Genomic DNA, 26,176 nt, shown 5'->3' with positions numbered 1-26,176 from the left:
AGGGTAAGTGCTCCTTCGCCAGCTTGGCGGTTGCCAAGCGACGTAAGCTGTGCCGGGCCGGGCCTAAGAAGGAGCGCGCAGACCTCAAGATACTGAAAGACTGTAACAATGCCGCTTTCTATTGGCTGAAGAGCTCTCCGCCATAGCCACGAGCCAATAAGCAGATGCATACGGATGACGTCATGAGATGCGACTCCTCCCATCCACGCTCTAGCGACGCTTCTGGCGACCGCCAATACCCACGTCAAAGCCTTGGGGGTCTCGACAGCCCCATGTGCACCTCGCAGCTCGCGCTACTGCAGGTGCTCTTCCTGATGGTCCCCGAGGGCGGCCGGCCTCAGCCCTCCTCTTCCCCGTCAGAGGCAGTGCCCACCCCTTTGACCCTGGAGTCAAGGACGCAGGGCGGAACCCCTCAGTCCTCGGAGGGGACTGAAACTCACTGGACCGTGCCTGAGATCTCTACCGTGGGCCCTACTGTGGTGACCCCCTCGGCGCCTGGGAATAGGACCGTGGACCTCTTCCCAGGTGAGGGGAGGGCATGTGGGGATGGAAGCTACTGACTTAGATCTAAAATTCTGTGAACAAACTGAATGCCACCAAGTAAGGAGCGGGGCAGTCGGCAGAGGGGGAATTAACACTTGGAAGAGTTTAGGGATCCTCCTCCCATTCGCTCTGCTTTATGTTGTACTTTCATAGTCTTACCGATCTGCGTCTGTGACTTGACTCCTGGTGCCTGCGATATAAATTGCTGCTGCGACAGGGACTGCTATCTTCTCCATCCGAGGACAGTTTTCTCCTTCTGCCTTCCTGGCAGTGTGAGGTGAGCTGCAGTGCTCAGGTTGACTCCTAAAGCAGATTGGGGCCCTAGAATAGGTAGTATTTGGAAGTAGAGAGACAGAATCTTCGTGCCTCCTCTTCTCCCCCGTCCCCCGCGCCCAGGACTGGAACTACCTTGGTTTTTTTCCTGGAACAGCGTTCCTCTTCTGATTCTCTAGAACAGAGCTGTCCCATAGAATAGGACCTTCATGTTATCCTGTGGCTGCCCAAGGAGTCCTCTCTGGCTTCTGTGGGGCACCCTTCTTTAGACCTAATCCTCCACTTCCAAATGTATCTATTCATCCTGTTTCCTCACAGGTCTTCAAGCTGGGTGTGTGTGGACAACTCTCTTATCTTCAGGAGTAATTCTCCTTTTCCTTCGAGAGTTTTCATGGATTCAAATGGAATTAGACAGTTTTGTGTCCATGTGAATGACTGTGAGTATAAAGATGTTTGCTTTTCTTACTGCTTAACATTTATTGAGAATTGGCTTTGTCCCTGGTCTCTTTTTCCTTTTCTTTGTTTTTGTTTTTCTTGTGTGTGAGGAAGAGTGGCCCTGAGCTAACATCTGTGCCAATATTCCTCTACTTTATGTGGGATGCCACCACAGAATGGCTTGATGAGTGGCCTGGGATCTGAGCCTGCGAACCCTGGCCGCCGAAGCAGAGTGTGCAAACTTAACCACTGCACCACCGGGACAGCCCCTCCTTTTCTTTGTTTTTTAAACTTTTTTATCCTTTGAATCTGTCATCCTCCCTCTTCTACTACCTCTCCCCCTCCTCCATCTCTCTTCTCTGATTTGCAATTTCTTATGCCCTATTGGCTGTGGATCAGAAAACCCACACAGAACTTTAATTTCAGTCGTCCCTCTTAGCTCAGATAATTACAGATAGACTATATCCCTCACTTGCTACAGTCTCCACGAAGGCACTCACTAAATCCCAAGTGCCTGACATATCAGAGGTACCAAATAATACTTAAGTGAATGTCTTTGACAAATTAGTCTACACCAACCTTGTTTTTATTTCATGAGGCAACAGTCTAAGAGTCTTGGATCTCAGCTCTGCCATTTACTTACCAGCTGCACAGACTTGGGCAAATCCCTTAGTATTTCCAGACTCGTTTCTTCAACTGCAAAATGAGAAATAATATCACTAGCCCTGCATGTGGAAGTGCTCTGTGACTCTGGAGTGCAATAAAAGTGAGAATGGTCGTTACTAAGGTTTTTAAATAGACTTAGAAATTTGCTGGTGATGCCTATAACATTTCCAAAGATAGGAAGCGAATATGTCTTTTTTTTTTAATGTCTAAGAAGCAAAATAATGTTCTCACACAAAATAGACTTAAGTTGTAGTCCTTACACTCTGAAAGTCAGCTCATGCTGATTTCCTCTGTTAGAAAAGAAATTGCAAAACTGTACTTTTTTTCCAGAAAATAACCAAATTTTGGGTCTGGAGGGACTTGAATCTGGAAGTAGTTGTCAGGAGCCTTCTGACCATTCAGGTTGTGAGAGGGTAAAGGGAGAAGGCAAAGGGTCCATTCTAAAATACAGGGCTGTGGCTGTCCCATCCTTTCCAAGTCTCTCGCTGCCTTCTAGCTCCAGCCTTATGATCGTGCTCCGGGGCTGCTGCAACAGCGTCCAACCAACCAGGTGCTCCCTGCTTTTAATCTCCCCTCCTGCCTCCCATACCATCCTGCACACTGCTTCTGGACCAGTGTTTCTGAACTTTCTTTCTCCAACAACACCTGAGAGTCACTTCATTGGAACTTATAGGATACTTTGAATTGTTAGCAGTTTATATGAACAGTGTGTCTCCCCAGGTAAATGGTCAGCACCTAGAAAGGATGGACCATATCTTTGTTTGCCCACAGTGCTAAATATTTGCTGATAATGATCATGAGTAACAGATACTCTTTGTCAAAGTCTGTATAGCATTATGGAGTGGGAGAAACCCAAGACTGCGAATCAGGAGAGCTGTGATCTCTTGGCTCTGCCAGATGGCTCTGTGACCTTTTGCAACTCATTTACCTCTCAGGATCCAAATTTCCTAATGGAATTGGCCAGATGGTCTCTAGGCTTCTTTCCACATCTAAAATTGTATCAATCTAAGTCTAAATGCCTGTAAGCTCTGTTAGGTATAATATACAATGTGTGATGGTAGAAGTTTTAGGCAAAAACTCTACTTATTACCCTTAGCCTATGCTCCTTATCTGCATTATCCCTGCTTCACCACCACTACCACCAATATCCCTGCACTAAAGTGAGACACAAAATGTTAACTTTCTCTTATTCTTTTAAGCCATGAAAAAATAGCCAGATGGATATTTGCCATCTCAGCTTATCTTCTTTCTTAGCTTAAACTTTTCTTTCATTTATAAAAATAGAAACAACTGCATTTTTTATGAGGTAAGTATTTCTTCAATGTGGTTTTCAGGTATGAGTTCTGAAGAAAACGTTAAACAGCTCCTGGAAGCTTCAAAGTTTGAAGATTTCAGATTAGAGGTGGTCTCCAGACCAGCAGCATTAGCGTCATCTGTTCCACAGCAATGCTTGTCAATCTCTAATATGCATGCACATCACCTGGAGATCTTGTTAACATGCAAATTATAACTCAGGTCAGAATTTCAGAATTCTGAATTTCTAATAACCTCCCAGGTGATGCTGAGGCTGCTCGTCTGTGCACCACACTTTGAGTAACAAAGATCTAGGAGATTTGTAGAGAATGAATAATCTGAAAGGCCCCAGAATTGAGAGTTGTCTTCATTTCCTGCTCTAGCTGAAAAGTCAAATAATTAAGACTTTGCGATCACAGAGGATAAAGGTCAAGCATATGTAATGTGGATTCCGCATTAGGTTTCAATGGTGCAAATATTGATTCCTTTCTGAATGTGTCCAAATGACCATAATTATGAGGAATAAAAGGAACTAGTTTGGGGATGTTTCTGCTGTGTTCCTTTTTCAAGTTAGCAGAGGACTTGGGTGGTAAAGCAGAGTCATCCATCACTTGTCACCCTCTGGGTAAGGGACAGTGTCAGAGCCCTTTTCCTACATCTCTCTCCTGGTCTGAAGTGCCATAAAGAGATGGCTGCAGGAACTTCGACAGATTTATACATTGCTATAAAAGAAATTTTGGAATCGTTACAGAAATTACTCTTTTAGGGTATCTGAAATCTTGAATGTAGAAATTATAAAGTGAAAGGAATAAAATATGACAAATCCATGTACTTGAGAGATGGAAACATTATTATTAAGACTGGTCAGTTGAAGTTTAGAGGAAACTGGAAGATTTGGAGAGGACAAAACAAGTATTGTCTCCAACTTTGCCATGTTCCTATGAAAACAGTACCATTTTATTGTACTAGAGACTCATCTGATACAGGGCAAATGTCAGCATTATTGAGCCTCCAATTTTTGTTTGCTTTTTCTTTTTTGGTGAGGAAGATTGGCCCTGAGCTAACATCTGTGCCAGTCTTCCTCTATTTTTGTATGTGGAATGCTGCCACAGCATGGCTTGATCAGCAGTGTGCAGGTCCACTCCTGGGCCACAAGCCTGCAAATCCCAGGCTGCTGAAGTGGAGCAGATGAACTTAACCAGTACACCACTGGGCCAGCCCCTGAGCCTCCAATTTTCATCACAAATTGCTAGTCATACACATTCCCAGCATCAGAGACTTGGAACTGACTGGAATTCCTTGATCATATTCTTTTCTCAGATCTTAATACTAAAACAGTAATTCAATTAATAGATTACAAATGCATTAGAAAGTGATAGCAATGAGAATCATTGTTAAGTCTGAAGACAGAGTATTGATTGGGAACTTTCCAGGAAAATGTTCTATAACTTAATCTGAGTGCTACTGATAAAAGTATATAAATACGTAAAAATCCTAAGTTTGCACTTAAGATTAGTCCATTTGCATACTTTACTTTGTATATATTATGTCTCAATAAAGATATTTTAAAAAATTAGTTACTTGGTGCACCAGATATTTAAGAATAAATGTTTTTCTTTTATCTAAACCCCTTTTCTTTTTAAAAATATTTTAGCAAAATTAAACTATTTCCAGAAGCTCCAAAAGGTCAATGCAACCAACTTCCAGGCCCTGGCTACAGAGTTTGGAGGCAGATCATTCACTTCAACATTCCAAAACCAGTCGCCAGCACCTTTCTACAGGGTGAGCCTGCGGAGGGGGCAGAATTGTTTGGTTTGGTTTTACCCTCATAGCCAACAACTGATCAGGTATCTTTAGGTAGGCACCTATAACTAAGTGCACTATTGTTCACTCTTTTGGAGGGCAGTATTGTCCACATTAACAAGTTGTCGAGTTAACTTTTGCTTCCACTTTTTCTTTTTCAGTGGAGTTCAGCCCAGTCTCATTGTGAATAAATTTCTGCTGTACTTTGTTTAGGCTGGGGACCCCATTCTGACTTACTTCCCCAAGTGGTCTGTCATAAGCTTACTGAGGCAGCCTGCAGGAGTTGGAGCTGGGGGCCTCTGTGCTGAGAGCAATCCTGCCGGTGAGTCCAAAGCAGAAGTGCCAGCCTTTTTATTCAATTTAAAGTAAGTTTTCTTGGGACTGGCCCAGTGGCACAGCAGTTAAGTTTGCATGTTCCACTTCAGTGGCCCAGGGTTCACTGGTTCAGATCCCGGGTGTAGACCTATGCACTGCTTGTCAAGCCATGCTGTGGCAGGCATCCCACATAAAATAGAGGAAGATGGGCACAGGTGGTAGCTCAGGGCTAGTCTTTCTCAGCAAAGAGAGGAAGATTGGTGGCAGATGTTAGCTCAGGGCTAATCTTCCTCAAAAAAAAAAATTGTTTGGGCTGGCCCGCTGGCGCAGTGGTTAAGTTTTGCACGTTCTGCTTCAGCGACCCAGGGTTTGCCAGTTCAGATACCGGTTGCGGACATGGCACCGCTTGGCAAGCCATGCTGTGGCAGGCATCTCACATATACAGTAGAGGAAGATGGGCACAGATGTTAGCTCAGGGTCAGTCTTCCTCAGCAAAAAGAGGAGGATTGGCAGCAGATGTTAGCTCAGGGCTAATCTTCCTCAAAAAAATAAATAAATATAAAATAAGTTTTCTCCCTCAGGATGGATCATAAGACTCAGACTCAATATTGTAACCAAGGTACTATAGAGTATAAATCCAATTCTGATTGTATGCTAGGGTGATTCTTAGGGGGTGAGTGTGATGTTGTCAGGCCAATATAGCTAGGAACTAAATGGCCTATAAGACCCTGGAAAGGAAGACTAGCTTCTAAATACTACTTAAATGCTGGGCAGGCTTACCAAATAAAGATAGAGAACTACTAAACCAGAAAAGTTTAAGAAAAACAATTAATTTGTCTTAAATAGTTTATGTGAATTTAGGCAGACAACTTGACCTAATATATTCCACTCTTCTGGGACCTAATATATATATTTTTGTGTGTGTGAGGGAAATTGGCCCTGAGCTAACATCTGTTGCCAATCTTCCTATTTTTGCTTGAGGAAGATTGTCACTGAGCTGACATCTTCACCAGTCTTCCTCTAATTTGTATGTGGGATGCCGCCACAGCATGGCTTGATGAATGGTATGTAGGTCTGCGCCCAGGATTCAATCCTGTGAACCCTGGGCCTCCAAAGCAGAACACGTGAACTTCACCACTACACCACCGGGCCAGCCCCCTGGGACCTAATATTTTTAAACCATATGCTTCTAACTCATAAGGAGTTTGTGGGCTTGCTTTTCAACACTTAAACAAAATTTTATGTAATTAAGAAAATAGCATTTAACAATCTGCTGGATTCCAATTAATCACATCTCAAAAATGAGGGATCAAGTCTGAATCTTTAAAATATGAATAATTCCAAAAGAAGAGTAATTTAAGATACCCAATACTGGTAATTAAATCTCAGTATATCTTGCTTGATAGAATACTAAACTAAATGGATTCACTAAGATCCAGATGTATTCCAAATATGAAGAATTCGAGTGTCTACATCATCTTAGATGCACTATACCAAACAATTTTCCCAAATGTGCTGTCCCACAGATAATCATTTGATACATGCATATACATATATATACATATGTATAAGTATATAGTTGTGTTTTGGGCCTTTATTTTGTCCTATTGATACTTTGGAATTCCTTTTACAAACTTTTGCATGTTATAAACAGACATATCTATAAACATTCAAAAAGTAATATGCATAAATCTATGAAAAGACTACAGAAAGATATGACACTGGGAGAGAAAAAAGTGTTTTATAGATATTGATATGAAGAAAACATGGTATTGTAAGACAGAGTTTTAGAGAATAAATTGGCATATCTTGCTTACATAAATAAACGTATATATATATATATAAATTAAAAAAAAAAATAGGCTCTCTCATTTACCACTCACTTAATTCTTTGTGTTCTAAGGTTTCCTGGAAAGTAAAAGTACAACCTGTGCTCGTTTCTTCAAGAACCTGGCAAATAGCTGTACCCTGGACCCAGCCCTCAATGCTGCCTCCTACTATAACTTCACAGTCTTGAAGGTGGGTGTCCCTTCTCTCCCCACTGTCACCACTGTGGATTTAAAGTTGACATGCTTCCCACTGTTGGGTTGTGGAAAAAGCACTGAACTAGAAGTCAGAATGCCCAAGAGTTACATAAAAGGCAGAGGGCCTGGAAACCCTATCATCTGAAGAAAGATGAAAGAATCAGGGCTATATAGCCAGGAAAAGAGATTCTCACCCTCCTGGCTAATGGGATTGGCTACGTAGAGTTGGAGGGGGTGACATCTATTATTTCACCAAAACGTTTGCTTTTGCTGTTTGATAGAGCTCTGCTCAGAGTAGGTGGGCATCACAGTTCATCCAACCTCCTCTCAGCTCTGCTTCTGGCATTTTAGTGTGAGGAAGAGTCAGAAGATAGGAAGTGAATCGTTCTAATATGTTGATTGTATCTCCCCAAATGTGAAACCACAAGCTCCTGGAGATTTTACGTAAGATATGTTTACACTCATGTTCCTGCTGTTTTCTTATGCTAGGTTCCAAGAGGTATGACTGATCTGCAGAATATGAAGGTATGATGCTATTCATCAGGAAAAAGGAAAGAAAATATAATATTTGGTCCCTTTGCATCTGAGGCAGTTTCGGTCTAGATTGTAATGGTGAAAGAAAATGTATGTGTGATGTATCAAACTGTTAAATATGAATCTCAAACAATGATTTTTCCATATGATTAATAAACGTATGAAATAAGAATTCATAAGGTGTTAGATAAGTCTGGGAAACATTGGGTTAAATAAAGTTCAACCTGGTATTTTAGGGTGGATTTCTTAGAGTCTAATATGCTAGAGGGCCTTGTTAATCTCTAAGAGGGGAGTGTCGAATATAGTATTTCTAAAACTTATTTGACCATGGAACCTGTATAGCTAATAGAATTAATGTTCTGAGAAATATGTTTTCAGAAGTGCTGATTCAGAATGAGTTTTGAACTTAAGTTAGGAGGCTGGCAATGGAAGGAAAGAAAAAAGGTGATGGTCGAGAATGAAAAATACTCATTTCAGCATGATATGTAGCTAGAAGACAAAGTGCTATTTTCTATTTTAGTTGATTTGCTTCTTTCCCTTGCTAGTTCCAGGTTCCTGTAACGCTTGTCTCACAGTCACAGCCTGGCTCTCCTCTGTTGGCTGGAAACACTTGTCAGAATGTTGTTTCCCAGGTAGGGACACTGACTTCAGATTCTGGACTGATGTATGTTGATCAACATTACCAGAGGTGCCTCATCTTCCATTAAGTACCAGACCAGCCCCACGTGAATTTATGTGCATTACCTGAAACTTAACATGTCAAGAACTGAGCTCATTACCTTTCTCCCTACCATGTTGCAGTCATTTCCATTGCTACAGTCCTCTGGTATTTCATGTCCAGAACATTATTTCTGACTCCTCTTTTTTTACCCATATGCAGTCTATAATAGATTTTTACTGACCACATTTTCTTCTGTTGACAAAGTCAGTATCATCTGAAAATATGAAATAGACTAGTCAACTTCTTTTGGTCTCTTCTCTCTCTTTCAGTCAACCCACAGAATTAAGAATTATCATTTTAAAGACTGTGCTCAGAAATCTAAGGTTACCTTCAGTTGTTTATGACTTCCACCTCCAGCTACTATCTTTATTCATCCTCAGACATTGTGAGAGCCAAGTAAACCAAGTTTCCATTCCATTCTCACCTCTGCTTGTGCTTCTACTCACCTCTGCACCCAAACAAAACTTACTTTTCTTCCCTTTCAATTCTTACTGTAAACTCACCTCTCCCATGAACCCTTTCAAAGAAGTCTATCTAGTCTCTTCTTTCACGTGTAGATATAATATGAAATCAACATTATCTCTTCAGGGTATTTGTGTTTGGCATTTTTAAGATTTCTTTTTAGTCTCCCTCATTCGGTTATTTTTTTACTGAGAGATAATTGACATATAACATTGTATTAGTTTTAGGTGTACAACATAATGATTTGATATATGTATTTATCGCAAAATGATTACCACAGTAAGTTTAGTTAACATTCATCACCACATATAGTTATAAATTTTTTCTTCTTGCAATGAGAACTTTTAAGATCTACTCTCTTAGCAATTTTCAAATATACAATACAGTATTGTTAACTGTAGTCACCATGCTGTACTCTCATTCAGTTGTAATAAAACCCTGAAAGACAGGAAATCTTATGTCCTAAACATAATTAGCCCACTAAATAATTTTTATTAATTGCTTCTACTTTTGTATTTCAGGTCATCTATGAGATAGAGACCAATGGGACTTTGGGAATCCAGAAAGTCTCTGTCAGTTTTGGACAAACGAACCTGACTGTTGAGCCAGGAACTTCCTTACAGCAGCACTTCATCATGCGCTTCAGGGTTAGGGCCCTTCTCCTGCAGGGGATCGAGAGGGGAAGAAATACTGGGGTAGAAATAGTTCCTCTGCTTCTGTAACACATGTGAAGTAAAATAAGAGTATCAAGGCCTAGCCTCCACAATTAATATTCCATAATTTAACTGCAAGTGATAGAGAGTTATCTTTGTTTATTCATTAACAATTTCTCTGATTCTCTATCTGGTCCCCAGCAAAGCAGGGCTGCAGTCTCAAGTCCAAACTCTTTTTTTAAATGGTCAGTTTGAATCATAAACTCAGCCAACATCCCATGGAACTTCTTTAACTGGCTTTTCTTGTATTTCTGGGCATTCAGCATCTTATTTACTTCCCACTTAATCTAAGTTTCCAGTCTTGATCACCATGTTTTGGCTTTCTTCTACTTCTTTCTTCTTTTTTGAACCCAACAGAGTCCAGTTTCTTCTCAATTCTACCCTCAGATGATGAACTAAAGTCCTGTATCTCTCAGAGTTCATCTCTGAAACTTTTATAGTTAATTAAAATATACTTTTAAAGTTACATTTAAATTCCTCTGGTTTCAGCCAGGCTGAACAAAGCCCTAAATTGATTATAATTTTTGAGAAACAGCATTGAGGGATCATCGTTAGAACCTTAGTTGTAATCCTTGGTAGCATATAGTGAATTTCAATATTGACATCACTCAGAATTTATTTTAGTGAATAACAAAAAGGAAAAGAAACGCTGGAGTAGAAATTTCTGCAACATGCTACACTGTGGAAGGAAGCCAGATTGTTCAGTGCAGCTAACTTACTGCAGTTCCTCAAGGAAGGGTGTGAAGCCAAGCAACGGAAGGTGGGGGAGCATGCTTTTCTCCATAACTGACTTTTCTTCACTCTTTCTGCAGGCTTTTCAACAGAGCACACCTGCTTCTCTTACTAGGCCTAGAAGTGGGAATCCTGGCTATATTGTTGGGAAGCCACTTTTGGCTCTAACCAGTGATATAAGGCACTCAGTATCCTTTTTGGAGCTGGGTGAGTTGTTGCAGCCCAATGAGAGAAGCTGCGGCTGCTAATCTTTTGGATTTTCCAATTCCTGAGGTTCCCTATTTTTTAGGTATTCAGGACTTCCTTTTCCAAACCATTAATATGGTATGTTCGCAAATGTTGATACTACCAAAGACTTTAAGCCTTATGTTAGACTGGCCAAAGGTGAGGATTGTTACTGATTTTTGTTTGTTTTAATGAGATATTTGTATGCTGGTATATGATTAACAATTTTTGAAAAAACAGTAATTGCTCTGTGTATTTTTTAATTACCAGAGGAAAAAATTTGTGAATTGAGTGATATTAATAAAATATATATAGTGTTAAGGAAACAATAAGAACATAAATTTTCCAGTCTGCCTCCTTTGTTTCTGTGATCTCCTTGACCATCACTTTCCACCTCAGATGACCCTCCTGCAGAGCCAGGGTTATGGAACTTGCTCTGTTAAGAGACATGAAGTACAGTTTGGAGTGAATGCAATATCTGGATGCAAGCACAGGTAATTCTTTGCTTCCCCATCATTTCCCACAATTTTGTCCCTGTCTATAGGGAATATGTTAATGTGGCAACTTTTGTATTTTACATGGAAGTTCAGAGAATGCTAGTGAGGAATAAATAGTCTTATAATCTTATAATATATAACCTTATAATATATATAAATCTTATATATAAATCTTATATAAATATAAATATATATTTATATATAAACAAATATATAAATTTATATATAAATAATATGTAATAAATTTATATATTTATATAATAAAATATAAATTTATATATAAATATATATTTATAAATATATAAATATAAATATATATTATATATAATATATATTATATATAAAAATATATAAAATATAATCTTATAGTCTTATAATATTGCTAAGAGTCTTCTGACAGTCCTTTATACCTACTAAGGATTAGTGCCTCCGATTTATTTTATAATATTATTTCTAACATTTAGATTAATATACTAATATGGTTACATTATTATGTTAGTGTTGAACTCCAGCCTCCATGGTGTTTCATTTCAGGCTAAGAAAGATGGACTGCAGCCACTTGCAGCAGGAGATTTATCAGACGCTTCACGGAAGACCCAGACCAGAGCTTGTTGCCATCTTTGGTAATGCTGACCCAGCCCAGAAGGGAGAGTGGACCAGGATCCTCAGCAGGAACTGCAGTGTTTCAGTAAGGAGAGAAATACACTTTCTGACTGAGACTCACTTTCTCCCTCTGTTTGTAAATTATAGATATTAAAATTAAAAACAGCCTTTTTGGGGCTGGCCCTGTGGCCAAGTGGTTAAGTTTGAGTGCTCTGCTGCGGTGGCCCGGGGTTTCACCGGTTCAGATCCTGGGCACAGACATGGCACCACTCATCAGGCCACGTTGAGGCAGCATCCCACATGCCACAACTAGAAGGACCTGCAACTAAGATATACAACTATGTACTGGGGGGGAATTTGGGGAGATAAAGCAGAAAAAAAAAAAAGATTGGGAACAGTTGTTAGCTCAGGTGCCAATCTTTAAAAAAAGAAAAAACAGCCTTTTTTCCATAGATGTTGTGGTTGTTATAGAAGGAAAATGTGGTTGTCATAAAGGAAAAATGTAAGAAATCATGTCCGTTTGAAATTATTATTTCTGGGTAGGTTTACACCTAACTTATTTTCCTTACTTGGAGAAAAAATTTAAGTTAGAAAATCTAGAGATTACTCTGTGGTTCAAGGTCACATCGTATATTTCAAATAGTCTGTTATATTCTTAAATATTTGGTCAGATTCTTTCTTTGATGTTGAAATTGTATTCTTTCTGTTGTTATAAAAATTTACATTTTTACATTTACATTTATGTATGAATACATCAACAGGTTAAAAATTCAAACCATATAGAATGGTATTAAATGAAAATAAAAATCTCAACACCCTCCGCCCCAGAAGTAACCTCATTCAGCTGTTTCTGTTTTTCCTCTCTCTGGTGGCCCGCTAGATCAGTGCATGCAGGTATAAGTAAAATAAGGACATTTGCTCTGCTGTTCTGTCTTCTTCCTCTTTTGTTTACCCCCTACTTCCTGATTTTATTCAGCTGTACTTTTAATTTTCTTTTCATTTGAATTTTTGTTTCTTTTTCTGTATAAGTAATACATAAACTTGACTCAAAAATCCAAAAAGTACAAAATAAAAATCACTCTCTCAGATAGCTCTTCTCTTCCACAGAGGCAGCTGAAGTTACTAGTTTCTTTCCTTCCAGAGATATTGCATGCTCACACAAGTAAATGCTCTCATAGTCTTTTTTTTCACTTGCTGTAAGAGTTTGTTCTGCATCAGTACATTATAAGCTTCCGCATTCTTTGCATAGTATAGTTTTATAATATTCCATTATATGGATGAACCATAATTTATTTAACCGGTTTTATTGGTGGACATTCAGGTTATTTTTAGTCTTTTGCTATTACAAACAATATGGCATTTCATAACCTGGGTCAGTCACCATTTCATACGTGTAAGACTAAACCTATATCATAAATCCTAGAAGCAGAATGCTAGATCAATGGGTATAAGCTTTTAAAATTTTAATAAATATTGCCAATTTATTCCCCATGCAGGTTTACCAGTTTACAATTCCTCATCCAAACGTGAGACGGCTTATTACCATATACTCTCTCATCAACACTGTTATCAAACTTTTTCATCTTTACTCATCTGATAAGTGAAAAATATCATCCTAGTATAGTTTTATTTTTCTCTTACTATGAGTAAGGTTGAATATCTTGGCATATGGTTGAACAATTTGTATTTTCTTCACTATGATCTATTTATATCTCTTGCCCATTTTTATTGAATTACTGGTCTTATGACTTGTAGGAACTCTTTTATGGATTTGAGAAATGGGCTCTTTTCTGTAGTACGATTTGCAGAAGCTTTTCTCCCATTTGTCTTTTGACTTTGTTTATGGTGTTTTTTGCAATGCATAAATTGATTTTTATGTTGTGAAATTTATCAATCTTTCTTTTTTTTTACCCCTGAGTTTTGTTTCAGACTTTGAAAGGCTGTCCCCTTAGAGATTATTTTTAAAGTGCCCCTTTTCCCTTCTCAGCACTATTACAACTTTATTCCTTATATACTTCTTTCTCTTTTAAGGAGATTTGGATGGATAAGTAAAGAGGTACTCAATCCAGCCTTTGGGCAACTGAAGTCAAATTGAGTTCTCTTAAACCTCAAATATAGCCATACCATATGGAGTGGGGTTTTGGCTAAGCACAGAAAGGGGATGGTTAGTGATAAGGATTGAGATTATAGTGGAACTACTCTTTATTGTTCTTAAAATTGTTATTTATATTTTTAAATCCCTTTTTTGAAGAACATTTAATGATGTGGAAAAATGTTCCTACTGTAGAATAAATGAAAAGAAAAGTGTTTAAAAATATTTAGAACAAACACATGAAAAAATATCAACATCCTTATCCATTAAAGAAATGTAAAACCACGATGAGCTACCAATTTATGCTGACTAGGATGGCTATAATTTAAAAGATAGACAACAACAAGTGTTGGCAAGGATATGAAGAAATGGGAACCCTTAGACATTGTTGGCAGGACTGCAAAATGGTGAAGCTGCTTTGCAAAACACTTTGACAGTTTCTTAATAAACATAATCATGGTCTGTCTCCCCCATTCCTACTTTACATGTATTATTGCCTGTATCTGCACCTTACTATAAAAAAGTATGAAGCTAGAAAAATACAGGCATATTTGAGGATAGTTTGCACCTGCTAAATTTATACTAACCTCCTGATTGATGTCCTTACCTCTATCAATCCTTCCTGCATCTTGCAGTTAATCCTCCTAGAGTCAGACTACTTGGTTGGACTTCATAATCTAACCCTGAGATGTCTTATTCCTTAACCTTTCACTGCTCCTGTGTTCAGATCTGTGCTTCAGCCAAATGGTCTGCTCAAGGCCAGTGCCTTAAACGTGCCTAGCACGTAGGAGGCACTCTCACTATTATTCAAATTAGGCAATGAATGTTCCTCCATGGCATTGTATGCTGTTCCAGTTGCACACCTGTTTATATGCCATCTCTCTTCCTTGAATTTTCCTTTAATCATCATTTCTCCCAGTCACATATTACTCTCATCCCAGTTCCATGAAGCCATCCTCAACCAGAAATTGCTGTTTCTTCTTCCAGCATTCTACAATGTTGACTATGCCTTGCTCACTGAGTGCTTCTTATAACCATTGTACATGGGCTCATATTTTATTAATCTCTATATTAGTAATTTCCATTTTAGAATAATAATTTTTTAAAGATCAAAAACAATAATTAGTCTGTTGTGAACTTTGTGTTCTTTCTGTAAACCACATTGCCTTCTCTGCTATTGTATAATGTTTAAGAAACAATGGCTACTAAATGCATGGTGGCTGACTATAGGCAACTATCAGCAATTCAAGCAGATGCTTCTTTACCCTTCTGCAGGCTCTGCATTGTACTTCCTGCTGTGTCATACCCATTGCCCTGGAGATCCAAGTATTGTGGGCATATATAGGCCTCCAGTCCAACCCACAAGCTCATGTGTCAGGAGCCCGATTTCTGTATCAATGCCAGTCCATACAGGTAAGTCATGTCTCATAAAGGACCACTAAGCCTTGCAAGGCCATGATTGTCTTGTCAGCCATTTGATGCCCAGATCGTTTTTTAACTTCTGAGAGCCAGTTTATGCTACCAGCCAATGTTTGGTTAGAGTGAGCTGACACAATTAACTTTCAAGTCTATCCTGCCTGCCTGGTTACTGAAATTAGCATGTTGTCATGGTGAATACAATCTATGTCCTTTTTTCCTCCAGTTTTTTTGAAATTTCCTGAACCCAGACTAAGGTGTAGATTAATTTCTTTTAAATTATCATACTAGTATTACTATACTTGTAGATTCAACTACGGAAAACATTTTCCATAACTGTGTATTCAGTGTGACAGTTACAGACTTATCAGAGTCTCTGAGCCTGTTCATTGCTGTTAAAGTTACTGCTGTGACAAGTTTGTAGTCATCAATTCTTGGTTGATTGTGCTCCATTAAAATAAATAATTTTAATATGGAGTAAACATATACCAATTGTCTATGATGTACCTTAGGATAGATTTAGCATCAGCCTTGGTTTTAGAACCTAATCGTTAGCTTTAGAAGTTCAAAAACAGAAATGAGTAGGTCCTGGTAAACTGATTCTTATATAAACTGGTATGCCACTTTATTAATTTTTAATGAAAATTAAAACTATTGACATTATTAACTTTAAGTCATTGCATTTACATCCCAGCAAAGAAATAAACTAGAGACTACATTTAGGTCAAAAGTAAAATACCTTTAGTTCTTCCTTACAACAAGGTTGAGCACCTTAGCTCTCTGTGCCTATAAATTGGGTTAAAATTCAGGTTATTAGAAACTGTGTTACTGAGAACATACCATGCTCTCTCTGTGTTGGTTTAGTGAATAAAACAGAACTATTTCTATAAGACTCGTTGAATCTGTTACAGATCCTGCAGTGAATCCATTGTTATATTTTTCTTAACTGTATCTTTATTTATGAGTACCTGTGTAGTTTGGGAAGATACCCATAGGACTCTTCTTTTTATTTTCCCAGATCTCTGGTTCTCTTAGCCATTAAAGCTACCCAGTGCCCCTTTCTTGTCTAGATATTTTAATCATTGTCTTTTTGTAGTATTTAGTAGAGGTTAGCTTTTCAGCCTAGCTTGCCCCCTCTACAAAATCACATTTTATAGTCATTCACATCTAACTGGCCTAAGTGGTTGACAATTGAGAATTTCAGCTTTGCTTCATTCGTGCTCACTGAAGAAACAGTATCTGTCCCAATGATGGAGTAAAAATTAGCTGTTTTGAACTTATTGAGAGGTGGTATGGTATATACAAAATCATGTTCATTTACTTAGGGTCATTTAAAGGATTTGCAAAGCTAATTTTGATTACACAGAAATTTTTAAGGGTTGACTTGAGAAACTCACCTCCATTAAAGATGCCAGGCCCTGTAAAAGTAAAAGGAGTTATGAAATGATAGTGTCAGATCACAAAAGTTAAGCAAAGTATTTCTTTCTCTAATAAAGAGAGAGTTTTAGTATCTGTATTGAAAGATTTTTTTTATTTCTTCAATCTTGAATGGAAATTTTCTCCTGAAGTCACATAAACATACTTTTTCTTTATGCGTTTATACTAATTATTTGTCCTTAACTTTAATCAATTCCCTTATCCACACGGGCTTGTGTCTCAGGACTTCCTGTGAAATTTTTTTCTCAGAACAGCAAGAGCCTCTAAAGTGAAAAGAGGAGTTACACTTGCTGAAGGCATATCTTCTACAATTCTTCTCCCTCCCCTTCTGGCCACCCTTTGAAAGGTTGTGGTTGATAATGGTCTCACCTAGGCTATGTCATTCAGCTTCATGTGTCTGAGTAATGGCATAAAACTAAAGCTGGGTGGCAAACTGGCAGCCTATGGGCTTTATATAGCCTATAGACTTGTTTTGTTTGGCCTACAAAGTGTTTTGTTTCTTAAATTTGTGCCAACACTTAAAGATCGGGAAATTTCACTTTGACATCCAGATTTCTAACTTCTTTTGAAGATCTGGCAATAGAGATCCTCAACTCCTACATGGCATAAAATCTCCTGTCACTGATGGTGATTTCCACTTTTAAACAGAGTATCCCATTCACACACCCTATGCCTACCCACCCTTAGCCATCCCACTTCTCTCATTCAGGTTATCAGCTTAGGCCAGTAGGCAATTGTGTTTATGAACCCTGAAATCAAGCTGTTAGATGGTCAGTTGAATTTTAGACTGAACTGTCTGAATGACTTTTCATTGTGTAGTTGTAGCTTTAGAAACACTTTACATTCCTCTCACTATAAAAAGTGAAGTAGCAAAATTTTGGAAAGTTCCCAAGGACAGACTACAAAGTAGGGTAGAATTAAGCAAAACACTGTCTAGACTTCCCTGTCGTCTTGTATGATAAAATAATAGCTAAACATGCGTTGAACATTTACTATGCGACAGGTATTGGTAGTATTTTTATGTGTTGTTTAATAAGTGTTGAATACGCACGACAAACTCCTGAAGTAAATAGGATTTATTTACATGATACTCTGCTGCTTATAATTTTATACTAATTGGGCCCTTAAAGAGACCTTTAAGTTTGAGGATTGATAAAATACATTGTCTCCTGTCTGCATATAAACTTTTTAATTTAAAAAAGAAAATATATCTCTAGGAAGAAACAACTAGTTTTACCGAATATTCTGGATCAATTAAAATGAAAATAATAAGTGAGTGTAAAGAACAGTGTAGCATCACAGGATCAAAGCTCTGAACTCTTTCCACAATAATATCAATTCATCTTTATCTTTAAGTGAACCCTCAAGCTTTTTAGATTCTCTAGGAGGCCTGTTGCCTGCAGTTAGGGTGGTAATTAAGAGCATGCGTTTTGAGTCAGACCGAGGTCTAAATCAAGTTATTTTACTTCTCTAAGTGTTCTCATCTCTAAAAGTGATATTAATAATAACACTTCATTGGGCTGTACAGAGTAAGTGAGATCATAAAAGTAAAACACTTAGCACAGCTCCTGGCACATAGTGAACACTCAGTAAATATTGCTCATCATATCATCATTATTACTTTTATCATAACTTTTTTGCTTCTAACTTTCCATGGAAGTGGCATATCAAGAAGGTTTAAAGCAAAACACAAAAGAGATGAGCAGTGTTTTTCAACCTTTGTTGGCTATCACCCATGATAGGAAATATATTTTACACATAACCCAGCTTAAAACACACACATGTATAAAACTGAAATAAAAGTTTTATAAGACAGTATCTTTATGCAATGTACTCTATGATATTTTCTATTGTAGTTATTCTGTTTTTTTAAAATACTAGACATTAATGGGTCACAATCTGCAATTCGAAAAAACAATTTTAGAGAATACATTTCTGACTACATTTCAAAGCTAATTATATTGTTTTATTTAATAAATGCCTTTTATTCCTTATAATTGAAAGTTGGCAGCGTTTTATGTATCAATCAAACAGCATATGCTAGAAAAACTGCCAATATCTGCCAGTCTTCTTAGTGGTTCTTAATCTTATAGACCCCATTGACAATCTGTTGAAAGCTATTCACTTACTAGAAAAGTGCATAGACACATAACGTTCTTTACATAGTTTCAAGGGATTTATTGATTTCTTGAAGCCAGGCCAAGAACCTCTGCCACAATCTCATAATTAAACAGGCAGTATACTAAGAAAGACAAAGAACACTCAACAAAGATAACTGTCATCCCTGCTGTTATAGAAAGTATGGAGCCATACCGAAGTGAAGTTTACAGCATGGTTCTAGAAATTCACCAGGAGATGTTAATAGCCTGAGCCAGGGTTGGGCTGTGAGGCCTGCAGGAAGTAGACAGAGTTGAGAGGATTTAGGAGTGTCACAGGTAGGACTTGATGGCTTGGATGTGGATGTTGAGGGAGAATGAGTCAAGGATGATGGATAGGTTTTTAGTTTGGGCGTTTCTTTCCGTTCTTTTATATCTTATATGTGATCCCCTGTTGACTACCAAATGTAATTTTGCTTTTTGCAGTAACCTTTCTATTTTTCATCCCCCCCCCCCCTTTATTTAATTTGGTCGGTATGCCTGAGGCTATTTTGTTTTGTTTTGTCTCTTTGGAAGGCTGCCCTCAAGCTACCAGAACCCACTTTGCCTGTAAAGTGCCTGGAAATACACATCTTCCGTAGGGACCTTAAGCAATGAATTAAGGGCACAAGAATATTAAAGCCCAGCTCCTTTGCCTTGTGCTGGGACAACACAAATTGTTGGGACTGTGAAGCCTACCTTATATTTCAGAGTTCCCCTGAAGATTGGGCTAATGCTAGATACTGTTATAATTTGTCAAATTTATAATTGTATAATTTATCAAAATAATGCATATTTTTTTAAGTGAAAAAATGCCAGAAAAGAGGATATCAACAAAAAATAAAGTCCTATATCCCCCCCACCATCCTGCTCTGCAGAAATTACCTTTTTAGCTCTTTTACTATTTCTTCTGATATTGACCTCAATTTCTAAGCAATACTATACTGTTACCTCTTGAATCATGTGTTAAGTTTAGTTCTGTTATTCTCCTCCTACCCCTCCCATCACTCTCCCAATGTAATTATATCAAAATATTTTATTAAATTAATATGCAATGTTTCATTATTATGATTATATAAATATGGTGAGCCAAGTAGTTAAATTTTTGTGAAATTTTTCTTTCTGAAATTAATAATGACCTCATATTTCATTTCTTTAATTTTCTTTGAGCTAAAGGCTAAGGCTTCTCACACTCTTAACAGCTCTGTAAAATTTCTCTCAACGCAGTTTTCCGAACAGTTGAACTTGCCATAAAATGCCGTCAGTTGTACTTTTTCCTACGTATTTTCTTCATGGAGACCTTCGTTACCTGATGTAATATGAACTAGTAACTGCCCAGCAATTGTTATGGAACTTTCCTTTACTGTCATCCTGGGGATTCCTCTTGCTTCTTACTTGTATTAGATTAACTGTTTACTGGACACTACATTTTCCTTTTTCTTGGTTTACTCTCTTGTTTTGGTGGAGCTCAAATTCTAATACCCTCTTTGGAAAAAAAGGTGCACATAAAGTACATTTTTTTCTTTAGTCCACATGTCTAAAGATAACTTTATTCAAACATCATCATCATTATCATGATATCAGTTATGTTTGGTCATTTGGTTAGATATAGAATTCTAGACTGAAAAAGATTTTCACTCACAATTTGAAGGCATTCCTCTATTGTCTTCTAGTTTCCAGTACTGCTGTTCACAAGCCATTTTAAGATCTTTTTGCTCCTAGTAACCTGAAGCTTCTACAATATCATGCCTTTGGTAGGTTTTTCCCTTCATTCATTATACTGAACAATTCATGGGGTTTTTTACTCTGAAAACTTAGTTCTGAGAAGTTTTAATTATTATAACATGTTTAATGATTCCCCCCCCACCCCCCAAAAAAAACACACACACAGTTCTCTGTTCTCTTTTTGGAACTATCAATCTGCTACAGGGTCACTAGATTGATTCTCTAATTTTTTTTCCTTTTTTCTCTCATATTGTCTATTTTTTTCTTCTTTCTAGAAGAGAAACTCAGCTTTGTCTCTAAACCTTTTTGCTGAATTTTTTTTTATTTTGGCACATTTTTAATATTTAAGAGGACTTTCTTGTTTTCTGTTTCATTTAATAATATCCTTTTCTTATATATATTTGAAGATCTTAACAAATTATCATCTTCATCTTTCTTTGTCTCTGTTTCCTCTGAGTTTGTTTTTTCTGCTCGATACAGGTTTTCTCTTTAATGTGAGAAGTTTCCCCACATCTGGCAATCTCTAGCTGTCTGTCCAACATAAGAGTAAGCTATTAAGCTGATTGAAAGCTCTGTGATCATGAGTGAGACTTACTGACTTGTGGCCTTCACTGTACAGCAATTAGGTACAGTCGCTTTTTGGGGTTGTGGAGCTAGCAAATGTCAGTATCTTTGTGTCTTTTTGCTGCAACTGTTCATTTTCTCCAGAAAAGTCTCTCCTGACTCCTGACTGAAGGGCATGGGTATAAAAATCATCTATCAGCATTTTGGAGCTAGATGAGGGGAGAGATTTCATTATACAGAATAATTTCCCTATTTTTATTTCCATACCTCGCTCTGCCTTTCTTTATGCCCAGTGTCCCTAAATCTAGAATTTCTCTGGTTTAAATTGTCCAGTCTCTTGTTGAGTTGGGGAAGGGGTAGTTGCCTGATTGTATTGAGGGGCTATCATTCAGTAACCATTTTCTGTCCCCACCTCATCCCTGCTTCTCTGTTATATCCTATTAGTCTTTCAGGGTCCCACAGAAATCTGCTTGTTTCTAGTCTCTGAAGGCTTTTAGGTTTGGCATTCTTTCCCTCTGTGAAACCTTGCTTCCATCTGCTTTCTGTATTCACATATTGTGATGTCTCTCCATTTCAGTGAAGATGGCGTTTTTGTATCTGTTTCTTATTGGATTGGAGTGGTTTTGAGATAAATAGGGACAAGATATCTTTCCACTGTCATCTTAAAATCAAGTCTAGTAGTAGCTCTTGATGAGCCTATATCCTGGGTGAATCTGAAAAAACAATTCTCTTCAAAAAAAACTTTTATCAGGTAGGGTTTCCCGGGCATTGAATACATATATATGTATATATATTTGAGTAGACATGGGCCTAAAGGTTGCCTTCTTGTGCTCATAGCTATCTTAGAGGTCAGTTCTGAGTATAGGCTAACCTCAAGCCACCAGACATTCCCTAGTCTTGGAGTTTGAGGGAGCTAATGACACTCCTCTTTTCCCTGCCCGAGTTTGAAACCAATTAAAAGGAATCAGACAGATAGAGATAACAATGTCAGCTTTATTCCTAAGAAACGCTAAGTAGGTGGATGTGGCTTGGGTGTGTAGCAGTGGGCTTCTTAATGCAAAACTACATTCTTCCATCACAAGACCACTATCCCAGTTCTAACCACAGCTCCTTTGGTATCCTCCTGGGACTGCTACTGGACAGTTTAAAATTTGCCCTCCTCCAAAGGCTCTGAAATGAGTCAGAACAGCACATTAATTAAATCAACTTCTGGACAACACTGAGCTGAGCACAAGGCTGAAAATTAATTCCCTATTCTATTTCCCATCCCAAAGTATTTCCAGCCATCCCAGCCAATACACATAATGCATTCTGTAATCAGATTAAATAACAATATTAACATGCTTTCAATAACGTCAACTTCAGAGATTTACTTCAAAAATTGAGTATACTTGGGCCGGTCCAGTGGCGCAGCGGTTAAGTGTGCACGTTCTGCTTCGGTGGCCTGGGGTTTGTCGGTTTGCATCCTGGGTGCAGACATGGCACCGCCCTGGCACGTCATGCTGTGGTAGGCGTCCCACATATAAAGTAGAGGAAGATGGGCACGGATGTTAGCTTAGGGCCAGTTTTCCTCAGCAAAAAGAGGAGGATTGGCAGTAGTTAGCTCAGGGCTAATCTTCCTCAAAAAAAAAACAACAAAACAAAAATTGACTATACTCTCCCCATTTTAACGGTCCTGTGAAAAAATTAAAGTCTTAACAGTAAATCCTTTTGTAAGTTAAACTCCAAAGAAAGTTTATTACTTACTCTTAAGTAATAAACTCCTCCCCATTTTTTTTTGTCTGGTTCATCTCAGCCAGTCTTCCATGCCTGGCTGGAATCAGGATTCCCCCAGCAGCTTCAGCCTAAGCAGGCTGTCCTTGGAATGCGTGTGGTTTTTTTCAGTGCCTCAGAAGTTAGATTAGTTCTATGCCAAGTCCCTCATGAGCTTCACTGTTTAAAAAAAGAATCCAAAGAGTTAATGTAACATGCAAGATTATCACAGCACTGGCCCCACACCCAGTATAAAAAAAAAAGGTACCTAGAAAGCTTATTCCAGGCAAAATTATGTTCCCAGAATTTGTTATTTATTGATGCCAAGGACCATAGCAGATAATATGTGGCATCAGAGTGAAGGAAGGTGAATAGAGAAAACCTTCATTTCTGGTTCAACAAGATAGTTATTTATTGTCAAATTATAATCAGACATTTGCTTGGTAAGCCTAGAGTCAGACCAAAGGGAATTCATTTTAGATAAACATGTTCCAGTCATCAAGCTGCAAACATATCTACCAAAAGCTATGTCTACTAGGTCAGATACTTGAGTCAGTTTGACAAGGTCCGTTCTTCTGGGAGCATCTGTTTTATTTGACTGGAATTGGTAGATGTTTGGGAGGATCCTTTCTCACCTTGAGATTCTGTGAATCTGATGGGGTTTTTATCAACATTACTGGGTTCTTTGTCTCTTCTATGAAATTTCACAGTTCTTTCTGCAATGGAAGAAGGAAGGGAATTGCCACCACTACATCCACTAGTGCATATGTGCTCTTTCAGAGCCTGGAGCCCTCGGGGACTTGATGAAGCACAGCTGCTAAGCATGTCACAGCAGCAGTTTTGCCATCTGGCTTCTCTGATATCAGGCAACGCCCTGGTTCGGGGAAGCTAGTCAATCTTTGGGTAGGTGTAACTTCATAGTTCTGGTGTCATGGACTGCTGCCTAGAAATTCATTTCCTTGTATATGATAGAAAGAGAACTGCATATGAACAACATGAGAAAAGGGTATGTCTTGCTTAAGCAGTTTGGTTTTGGTCTTTCTTCAGGGAAAGTAATAATAAAAGTCAAGTTGGAGGGCTATACGAATGAGTACCAAGCACTGACCTGTCATGGACTTTCTTCCTGCAGGATTCCCAACAAGTAACAGAAATATCTTTGACAACTGTTGTGACCTTTGTGGACATTACCCAGAAGCCAGAGCCTCCAAGGGGCCAACCCAGAATGGACTGGAAATTGCCATTCGACTTCTTCCTTCCCTTCAAAGTGGCATTCAGCAGAGGAGTCGACTCTCAAAAAGGCTCAGTCTCTCCCATCCTTCTCCTGTGTCTCTTCCTACTTGGAGTTCTCAACCTAGAGACTAAGTGAAAAAAGGAGAAGAATCAGACTTCACTTTTCCCTATGGGAAGTTCTGAGGCAGCCTACTTACCTTGGCTAAATAGGTCCTTACCTGCTCATGACCGAAGAAGAGCACTTAAGATAACAGAGGACCTAACTAAAGGAATCTTTGTATATGAAAGAAGGAATCTTAGAAAGCAGTAAAAATATCTTATTCAAAATAGCTCTCTGCTTAGGACTCTGCAGACCACCAGGTACACATTAGGTTCTCTACTTCTCAAGCAAGGAAGAACATAAAGAGCCCTTCCTCCAGCCCTTCAGGTTGTGTTATGCCTGACTAAAGGATGGCAAGATCTTCATCCACCTGCTCACAGGCACACTTGGGCTCAACATCAAAAGGAACATGCTCCTGCTGTCCCCCCAGTGAACTCGGGAATAGCTGCCCTCTGGACTTGAGAGGAGCTGACTGTTCAGAAGAGAAAACTGCTGGCTATATATTTTGTCTGGCTCCTCCCCACTCCCTTGGGCCACACTCTGCCCAGGCATGTTGGAGAAAGCTATTCTTCCTACTCAGTTTCCAAAATGAATGTGGAATCCCAGCCCCCTTTTCTACTAGCATATGACCCTACCACCCATTTCTGTTCTTTCCTTCTCTCCATTGTGGTGAGGAGAAATAAAATTGATTGAGAGCTTTGCTGTTCGAATTCCAGCAGCACAAAGAAGTTAACTGACATGTGATCTGCCTGATGACTATTTTTCTATGTGTGTGAGGTTAAAAACAAAAAAAAAAACCTTTGATACATAGCACAGTAGCATTCAAATTAAGATAGTGGAGTTCTCTTCCTGGGAGATAAGACTCTCTGAAGACCCCAATTGTCTGGCACTGACATTAGTAATGAGTTCAGCATGAAATCTGTTTTTTAGCATAAGGCAATGTCAGCTTACAAAGGGCTGTGTATGTGGGCATGGTTGGTCTCTACATGCATGACCAACTCAGAGATTCTGGCTTGCAGAGAAAACTCCTTAAAAAGGTAATTTCTTATTATCATTCTTGGGTGGAGAGGAATTGCTTGGGAATTATGATAGAAAACTTGGAAAGCAGGAAGTATAAAAAGGTTTAGGCCTACAGCAGAATTATGCTATCCTTATAATTACGGCAAAATTTTGATGGAAGATTCATTGTATCTAATTGTCTTAAACTTTTAAATCCCTTTTATAAAAAATAGGATGTAATAATTAATTCCATTGAAAATAGTATTGAGCACCTACTCTGAAACACAGAATTGTAAGATAACACCCCCTCAGTGAGCTGACAGTTTAGTGGAGGAAGATTGACATGTGACATAGACAGATTTGTGCAGAGAAACAATCAGTGTGGCCTAGACTAGTGAGGGACAAGCTTTGAGGAGGTGGTGGGATTGGATGGGTAGGATTGGGAGAGTGAGTGAGATAGAGAAAGTGATCCCAGGAGCCAAGAACAACCTGAGCGTAGGCCCAGAGGCTCCTGTGGACCAGAGAGTTGGGAGACTAAAGTGACTGTAGCAGAAACACTGAATGAGCAAAATAGGTGCTAAGATGGGCGCTCAATATATGGACACTTGAAAGCCAGGCAGAGAGAATTGGAAGATAGTCTATTTTTTTCCACATTAATGATCTGAATCTAAAATTGCCATTTAATAAAGCTTATACTTAGTTATAATAAACCCTGCTTCATGAGCAGAAAATGCCAATTGTAAATACCGTATCTGACAGGTTTATCATTTTGCCCCATTCCAAAGTACCTCGAAAGTAACCTACTTCCCTGGGAGAAAGTGGCAAAGTTCTTGTGGCAGTTATTACTAAACAAGGAGGAAGTGCTTCTGTGCACAAGGGAGGTTTCT

The 26,176-nt window shown here is 38.5% G+C and overlaps 1 protein-coding gene across 1 annotated transcript; it reads left to right on the top strand.

Annotated features, from left to right (window-relative positions):
- Nucleotides 1-202: 202 nt before the first annotated feature.
- Nucleotides 203-25,075, top strand: TCTN3 (tectonic family member 3). Its single transcript, XM_046655098.1, has 14 exons — nucleotides 203-525; nucleotides 697-820; nucleotides 1,135-1,253; nucleotides 4,865-4,992; nucleotides 5,227-5,335; nucleotides 7,232-7,347; nucleotides 7,842-7,877; nucleotides 8,432-8,518; nucleotides 9,591-9,716; nucleotides 10,595-10,702; nucleotides 11,139-11,233; nucleotides 11,771-11,924; nucleotides 15,207-15,344; nucleotides 24,090-25,075. The coding sequence occupies exons 1-14, from the start codon at nucleotides 273-275 to the stop codon at nucleotides 24,324-24,326; spliced, it is 1,830 nt and encodes a 609-aa protein (XP_046511054.1). The 5' UTR covers nucleotides 203-272; the 3' UTR covers nucleotides 24,327-25,075.
- The last annotated feature ends 1,101 nt before the right edge of the window (nucleotides 25,076-26,176 follow it).

The sequence above is a fragment of the Equus quagga genome, chromosome 2 (assembly GCF_021613505.1).
Source record: "Equus quagga isolate Etosha38 chromosome 2, UCLA_HA_Equagga_1.0, whole genome shotgun sequence".
NCBI lineage: Eukaryota > Metazoa > Chordata > Mammalia > Perissodactyla > Equidae > Equus > Equus quagga.
This window is presented reverse-complemented; position numbering and strand designations above follow the sequence as displayed.